The sequence below is a fragment of the Cannabis sativa genome, chromosome 1 (genome assembly GCF_029168945.1).
Source record: "Cannabis sativa cultivar Pink pepper isolate KNU-18-1 chromosome 1, ASM2916894v1, whole genome shotgun sequence".
Classification (NCBI taxonomy): Eukaryota; Viridiplantae; Streptophyta; class Magnoliopsida; order Rosales; family Cannabaceae; genus Cannabis; species Cannabis sativa.
Genome location: NC_083601.1, coordinates 26,784,018 through 26,792,530, shown reverse-complemented (window position 1 = coordinate 26,792,530; position 8,513 = coordinate 26,784,018). Strand labels below are relative to the sequence as shown.

Below are 8,513 nucleotides of genomic sequence, written 5' to 3'. Positions count from 1 at the left end.
ATTTTCCTTCAAAGTAGGACCAGATCAGATCAATGGCTCCCTTTGGAAAGTTCAAACAATTATAAAAAGAAAAATAAAATAATAAAGCCTTATTTTGATAGTACCAAAGTAAATTTAGAGGGAGAATGAGATAAAAAAAACTTGTATTTCGAGAAAAGGCAAAAAAAAAAAAAAAAAAACCATAAATATTTGTTTTTTTTTTAAAAAAAAAAACAACAAAAAACAGCAGAAAAATAATTGATAATTTCCCAAAACAGTAGAAAATACAAATATTTAAAATCATTATTCGATAGAATTTTAATTTTGGAGGATAAATTGTACCTATTTGGGAGTGCATTGGCACCCCCACCGTCCTATGCAAGTGGTTCGAAGAGAAAAATGATGGGCAGAATCGTAATTTGGAATATAATAAAAATTAAAAAAGAAAAGGAAAAAAAAAAGAGAGAGAAATATGGACGGCATCGGGTGACGATTACGTTGCTATATAAATAAGTCGAAGCCCAAGGGAATCTATAGTATAAAGTCCTCACATCAGAACCCAAACAGAGCTTAACTATTGGAAGAGACTCACGAGAAATACTATAATAAATATATTATCGTATTTGTACCCAATATTTGTTTACATCCCACTCTCTCTCTAAACGTGTAGAGAAGAGAGATAAAAGTGGTAGAAGAAGAGCTTGGACTTGGAGTTGGTAATTTTGTTAACTTTTTCCTTTTTATTTTTTTTTCCTTTGGCCACTGTATATGTTGTCTCTTAGCTCATCATCATCATCGTCTTCTTCTTGTTATTCTAGTTATTTGGGTCATACTTGCTGCTCTCTCATCACTCTATTCTTGTGTCGGTTTCGGAATTTGATATTTTCCGAGATTGAGTTTAGTTAAATGCAGGTATTGTTAGTGGTGCTTAGGCTCTAACTTTGAATTAGTCAGTTAGAAAGGAAGAGAAAATGTGCCAGAAAATAAAAAGAAATGAAACAGAACAGAGGCGGCTTCTGTTCTCTTTGGATAATTCTGTTTCATTTTCATTTTTCCTCTCTTTTGGGCTTTTACTGCAACCCAAACAGTCTTTTCTTGAACAGGGTTTTCTTTGTTTGCTTTTATTTTGAAAAGGGTGTTCTGTTTTTCCATTTCGGCAAAATCTTTTATTTTAAATCTTTTGTTTGATAACTTTCCCTGTTGGGGTGTTTGTTTTTCACGTGGACTGATTTTCATTTTGTATTTTTTTTTCATTTACTTTTTCTTCTATTGCAAAATTTAAATCCTTATTGGATGAAAGCTGGAATTCTTGCTATGAAGAGCAAGCTTTCTCTTCTTCAATTTAATTTTATGGATTACAGCTTTCAACGTTATTCTTCTTAATTATCATTAGATTTTCAGTTTGACTAAACTTGTCGTAGTTTTAGCTTAATCTTTAATTCGGATCGTATTGAAAGTTTTTTGAGTACGTTGACTGCTGTCAAGTAAAGATGAAAGCTTTCTCAAAGGTTCTCAGTGCTTTTGAATTCGCTTCTTATTACTTTCGAACAACTTCTCAATAGTTTTGGAAGCTTCACTTCACTTCTATCAGATTCATAAGAAAAAAAAGAGAAGAAAATTCTCGGCAAGATGAAACCATAGTGTTTTTTTCTTGGCTGGCAATAGTAATATCACCTATCAATATGATTCTATGAAGAGATATTCCTATTGTTGAAGTGGGTCATTTTTGTTTGTTGATAATTATGTTTCAGTACGCCTTTTAGGACTATAACAAATTCGCTTTTATTGGGAACCATAGAAAATTGACTGTTTTTGTATTGGTTCATAGTTTAATTGGTTAATAGTGATTGACTTTATTTCTTTTCCCATTCAAGAAAATTCACAGCTCAATTACCCTGTTGGTCCGAGACAGTAGATAAGTATGTTGGAAAAGATGGAAGAGTTCAACGGTGACATAGTGATTGATGAATTTGAAGCCTTAACTGCAGATGCTGAGAGGGTCCAAAGGGAGACCCTGAAGCAGATTTTGGAGGAAAATGAATCAGCAGAGTACTTACAGAATTCAGGCCTCAATGGAAGAACTGACCCAGAAAGCTACAAATCTTGTGTTCCAATTGTTACTCATAAGGAACTTGAACCTTATATTATGAGAATTGCAGATGGGGAAACTTCACCTATTCTCACCGGAAAACCCATCACTACAATCTCACTAAGGTAACTGTTACCTACTACTGTATTTAATTTCTCAAAAAAAATATATTTTTTTATTTATTTTTGCTACAGAAACTACAGTTTTCTCAGATTTTTTCTATTATTTTAGCTCTGGTACTACTCAAGGAAAGCCCAAGTTTGTACCTTTCAATGATGAATTGATGGATTCAACCATGCAGATATACAGGACTTCTTTTGCCTTTAGAAACAGGTACTACTACTATATTTTAACTTTTCTTGTCTGTTTGCATTTTCTTACCTCAACTACCTAGTTTATAATATCTGTGATTCTATTAAATGTTCTCTTCTTATTCCCTTTTACGGATGAGAAAATTCAGTAATCATGTGATATTTTGGTGAATAAAGTATACGAATATTTTTCTATCCAAAAGGGATACAGATACTAATCTTATTATATATATAATTCTTTTGTTCAGAGAATTTCCTATAAGGAATGGAAAGGCTTTGCAGTTTATTTATAGCAGCAAGCAATTCAAGACCAAAGGGGGTCAGCTTGCAGGAACAGCTACAACTAATGTTTTTCGAAACTCGCAGTATAAGAAAACTATGATGGCAATCCAATCTGAGTGTTGCAGCCCTGATGAAGTAATATTTGGTCCTGATTTTCGCCAATCTCTTTACTGCCATTTTCTGTGTGGACTCATATTCAGGGATGAAATTCAGCTGATATCCTCAACATTTGCTCATAGCATAGTCCACTCTTTTAGAACCTTGGAAAAGGATTGGGAAGAGTTATGTACTAACATTCGAGATGGAGTCCTAAGCAGCTGGATTACGACTCCATCGGTTCGAGCTGCAATGGGAAAATTGCTGAAGCCCAATCCTGAATTGGCCAATTTGATCTATGACAAATGTTCAAGTTTGAGTAATTGGTATGGACTAGTACCAGCTCTTTTTCCCAATGTGAAGTACATTTATGGGATCATGACAGGGTCAATGGAGCCTTACTTGGCCAAGTTGAGGCACTATGCAGGGGAGGTTCCTCTTGTAAGTGCTGATTATGGATCCTCTGAAGGATGGATTGGAGCCAATGTCAACCCAACACTGCCTCCTGAGTTAGTCACTTATGTGGTTCTTCCTAACATTGGCTATTTTGAGTTCATTCCTATAAATGATAGCATTGGTACAGAGACAAAGCCATTGGGTCTCACTGAGGTCAAGATTGGTGAAGAGTATGAGATTCTTGTCACTAATTATGCAGGTACTTTATATTATCTTTTTTCTAACAATAAGCTATAAATGTATTCTTCCTTTTTAACATCTTCATACTTGTTCTGGTCCCCTTAAATCAAGAAAAAATATGTTATTATTTTTACTCACTTACTTCCAATATATTGTCCTTTTATCTCAGTGGCACTGACACCCTCAATTAAATGCGCCCCATGTGTATCCATGAGTTGGGGAGTAGAGTTTCTATTTTTGTGGTAGTACTTAGTGATTACTCCTTCTCCATACAAACACTATTGCATTATACATTATCTAAATTATTAGTAAGGGTTTTCTGTAGTCTTGGGGGTAGATTCTCTATTAGCTAATTGACAATGACATGACTAAACCAGCTGGATTCGACACTTGCTTCCACAATTATTTTTGTGAACAAATTAATCATCCAAAATAGTGCCACAACTCTTAAAAATTATGTGTTATAGTAAAGATTCCTCAACTATTGCATTCTTGAGTTAAGTAGGTTGCATATGTATTGTTTATTATTTGTTGCAACCATTACAGGAAAGCACGAATGCCCATGTGAACTGCTCTAATATAAAATATTTGTATATATATATATACACACATACAAGTACATGTATTTTATACATTTTTGTTTTCTATAAACTGCTATCTGTTTGTAATACCATTTTAATGTATAGTAAATACAGGAGCATTTTTCTTTTTTCTTTTTTGGGGTTTGGGGGAGGTGATAAGGTAGACGAGTTTGTTTTTTTAAAAAATTTTAGCATACATTTTATTATATTCTATATGTCAAGTTGCACATAATAAATACACTTTTCATTTCTTTAATAGCATTTTATATTAGTTGTGATCCTTTTATATCCTAGCATTGAATGGCTAACGGGAAATGTTTTCTAACGTTGTATCAAAAATATATATAAAAAAATCATATTGGCTAAAGTTACTATTTCATGTGTATAATTGGCTATTTTTACCTTTAGTCTTCCTGAAACTGCATCTTTAGTATATTAGCAAATAAGTCAATGGTCCAACTTTTTCATCCTTTGGAAAATCATGATGGGAAAATATATTAGCATGACATTGTGTTTGGTAGGGCTTTCTGGTAATTTTGCCGTACATGTGCTGACCCTTTCTTTTCTTTCTTTCTCTCTCTGTATTAATTATACATTTATTTGCATCACAGAAGTGCAAATAGTAAGAGAGTAGGTAGTAAGTAAGTACATACATAGTGACTTCATAGTCAATAATAACAACCACATATCATCAAGAATTGCTATTGTACCTAGTAGCACCATTTTAAGGTGACGTTTTATGATTAGTTAGCGGTATTTTTTAAAATTTATTACCTTAAATTATATGAAACCTGATACTTAAACCTTCTTTTGGATGGGGTTGATTAATTTAATAATCCTATGCTGTCTAAATTTAATAATGAGCATGGAAGAAGGGACATAAAAGGCAACTTAGATTAACTGTAAGATGTCATGGTATTGTATATGGACAGTGATTGAAACAAGCAACCATAAGTTGTTGTTAGGACCTGTCTTCCATTCTTCTGAGTATGATTTGCTGCGTCAGAGCTTTTAATGGTGTATGGTGAGAAACCAACAGGGAGCAACACATTATGTAATGGCCTAGAATAATGGCTTTCCATGATGCTGATAGAGTCAACATTTCCCATCAGCATCCATTAAGTCAACTTTTCCCACAGTTTCCTTATCAAAACATTTTTGTTTAATATGCAGGTTTGTACAGGTATAAGCTGGGAGATGTAGTGAAGGTAATGGGGTTCCATAACTCAACCCCTGAGCTCAAATTCGTCTGCCGCAGAAATCTTTTGCTCACAGTCAACATTGACAAAAATACTGAGAAAGATTTGCAGCTAGCTGTGGAAGAAGCAGCCAAGCTGTTAGCTGGTGAGAAACAAGATTTGGTTGACTTTACTAGTCATGTTGACATGTCCACTGATCCAGGTCACTATGTCATCTTCTGGGAGCTAAGTGGTGAGGCCAGTGAAGAAATTCTTGGCGAATGCTGCAACTGTTTGGACAAATCTTTCGTCGATGCAGGCTACATCAGCTCGCGCAAAGTTAACACCATTGGTGCTCTTGAGCTCCGAGTGGTTCGAAAGGGAACCTTTCAGAAATTAATGGATCATTACTTAGCATTAGGCTCTGCTGTTAGCCAATTTAAGACACCTCGGTATGTTGGACCAACAAACAATGTGGTTTTACAAATCTTGTGCTCTAATGTTGTTAAAACCTACTTGAGTACTGCTTATTGAAATTAGATATGGAAAAGGCAGCTTTCCGGTCCACCATATTAATCCATTCTACAAATATATAGCTTTAGTCTCATTTTAGTATCTATTTCTTCACATATATATAAGTGTCCATCAATATGCTGCATCTAAATAAAATTGGTGTCGTTTTTCTGTTCAAATGGTATTAGAGAGATTACATATTCTTGTTTCTTCTTTCCACTTGCTTTGTGTCTTTTTATGAAACTTCATTTCGTAGCAAAATCCTCCTCCTTTTTAACAATTAAAGTGTATTAATGTACTCCTTTGTCAAATAATGTTGCCCCACTCTTTAGGGGCTCAAGAACTTTGACTTGTAGTAGAGTAGTGTAGTTATGTGGGGTTAAGGAGTAGTGGTGGCCCATACATATCACTGTTGGATAGAATTTTTTGTAAAAGAATTGGATATGAAGAACTCAACTCATTCCACATGCTGGTGGGAAGTAGCCATTACACTGAGGCTAAGTGACATATGACACATGCCTTTTTTAATGGTTTAGTGCAGAGATATGGTAAGTGTGGACCACTTGAATGGCTGATGAGAAGAGGAGAGGAGAGGAGAGTAGAGAATCATCAATCTCTATGGTATAAAATTAAAACTAATCCTAAAATAATTGCTATATGACAATGATTCCTCTCATTCCCCAATCCCTTTAATCCCTACGGCTTAAATTAATCGTGTTCCTTTGTTAAATGAAATTAAACACAAACAAACAAAAGTTACACCAAGTTTTACCACCCATGTATATAAACTATACGTATTATTATTATATTCATATAATATTATATCATGTAATCATTGCATATTAACTTATATTTTTGTTGGCATAATCCGTCGTGGCATTGATTGATAATATATTATTAACTTATATGAGAAACTATTAATTTCTAATTTAAATTAGAAAAGGTGATGAGAATAGGTTTGTTTGACAGTGGTGGATGATAAATTACACGGCTCTCTTTGTCATTATTATTAAAAAAATTATAAATCAAGGTTTACTGGATCAATGCAATTGTACTTCAATAAGGATATTTTAGTTTATTTGATAATTAAAGTTTTATGTGATCAGGTGTGGACGTTTTTAGCTTTGCCTTAAAATCTTATTAAGGGGTCCCGGAACTTTTTAATATTACTTTAATTATTTTTAATTGAAATTTTATAAATTCAAGATCTTTTGACTTAAAAGTCATTTCCATTTGTGACTATAACTTTAATTTAGAACAAATTCAATAACATTTTAGTAAATCTACCAAATTACTATGTCATCTCCAACTCACTACACCAAAAATAATCGTATCCTTTTTTATTTCTTTTTTAATCTCAACAATTAATTTAATAAATAAATAAATAAATATTTATGTATTTAAATTTGAATATAAATAAATTAAGTTATGATTATAATTGTAGTAGTACTTAATTTTGTTTAAAATTTTGCCACATATATTATATGTGATAAGTAACTTTCAACCAAAAAAAAAATGTTAAAAGATATTTATGGTGTTTCGTATTATATGAGATGTCATATCATTGCTGTTGAAATTTAATATCGTATTTTACTTATTTTACTTTAATAATAATTATAAAAAAATCACTAATTATTTATCAGACATTACCTCATAGTGGTAATGTGCATCATATAATGCTTCATAATAATGCTCTTCAACAAATGGTACACATTTTTTTTAAATAAAATTGTTGTATTAAATCAATGGCCAATTATTACCGGAGCACAAATAAAAATGGGCACCATGATCGTAATGCATTTTCTCTCCGTACAATCCCATTTGTACAAAAGTTTTTTCAGATTTCAGGGTTTTTGTGGTCTAAATCAGAAACAGAAACAGAAACAGAGTCGAAATCAGGGAAAAAATTTTGTACGAATGGGATTGTGCGGAGAGAAAATGCATTACGATCATGGTGCCCCATTTTTATTTGCACTCCATGAGTCTAGGGTGACCCTAATTTCATTCTATATTATTTTTTCTTGATTTCGACCCTGTTTCTGTGGTTTAGGGTGACCCTGTTTCCATGAGTCTATATTATTTTTGAGTTTGTTTCTATGGTCTATATTATTTTGTAGTTAATCCTGTTTCTGTGGTCTATATTTTTAAACAATATAGACTGTGTATAATTAACTACAAAATCACATTAAAAATTCTGTGTCATTTATTTATTACTCGACATTATATTCAATGCTTAATTCTAAATTATATATATTCAAAGTATTAATTATTTAAGTCTCATGTAATGTTAATAAAATTCTTAGTTAACAAGGATTTAAATATTTCTTCTTGCTTCTTCCTGCTCTAGTAGAGCATGATAGGTAGATTCTGATGGGGCTTTAAGGCCAATGGTCGGTCCATTCATTGAGAAAGATGGAACTTACTCTGTCGCAACTAACAGGAAGGAGGACATGGGTGATCCTGAAATTATTCTTGTTGAGAAAGCTCTCACCTATCTACAGGAATTCCACCATTACACTAACAAGCAAATGGTATCTAGCTACTAGCCATGGCAGCCACCTCCTATAGGTTTGTTGAAACTTAATGTGGATGTGGCTATTAACAATGAGAGGGGAGTGATGGGTAGTGTAGGTGGTATCGTCCGGGACTACTGGTCGTGTATCTCTACCATTTCCAAGCCAATTAGAGGGTTTTTAATCGTTAAAGAAATTGAAGCTAATTAAAACCATCTCAGTTTGCTTACAATGCATGGTTGAGGGAGATTGAATGTGAGGTCCAAATTATTGAAACGGATATATGCTCTTGTTATCCCGCAAAGCGTTAATGCCTATTATTATGAATATTACAG

The 8,513-nt window shown here is 33.1% G+C and overlaps 1 protein-coding gene across 4 annotated transcripts; it reads left to right on the top strand.

The window, feature by feature from the left end:
• Positions 1-498: 498 nt before the first annotated feature.
• LOC115705838 (jasmonoyl--L-amino acid synthetase JAR4) lies at positions 499-5,844 on the top strand. Of its 4 annotated transcripts, none has more exons than XM_030633283.2 (5): positions 499-695; positions 1,854-2,193; positions 2,300-2,401; positions 2,628-3,412; positions 5,148-5,844. In XM_030633283.2, the coding sequence occupies exons 2-5, from the start codon at positions 1,901-1,903 to the stop codon at positions 5,684-5,686; spliced, it is 1,719 nt and encodes a 572-aa protein (XP_030489143.2). In that variant the 5' UTR covers positions 499-695; positions 1,854-1,900; the 3' UTR covers positions 5,687-5,844. The 4 variants fall into 4 exon arrangements, with proteins under 4 accessions (XP_030489143.2, XP_030489146.2, XP_030489144.2 ...); XM_030633286.2 differs by having other exon boundaries at positions 513-695; positions 1,865-2,193; XM_030633284.2 differs by having other exon boundaries at positions 687-891.
• Positions 5,845-8,513: the final 2,669 nt, after the last annotated feature.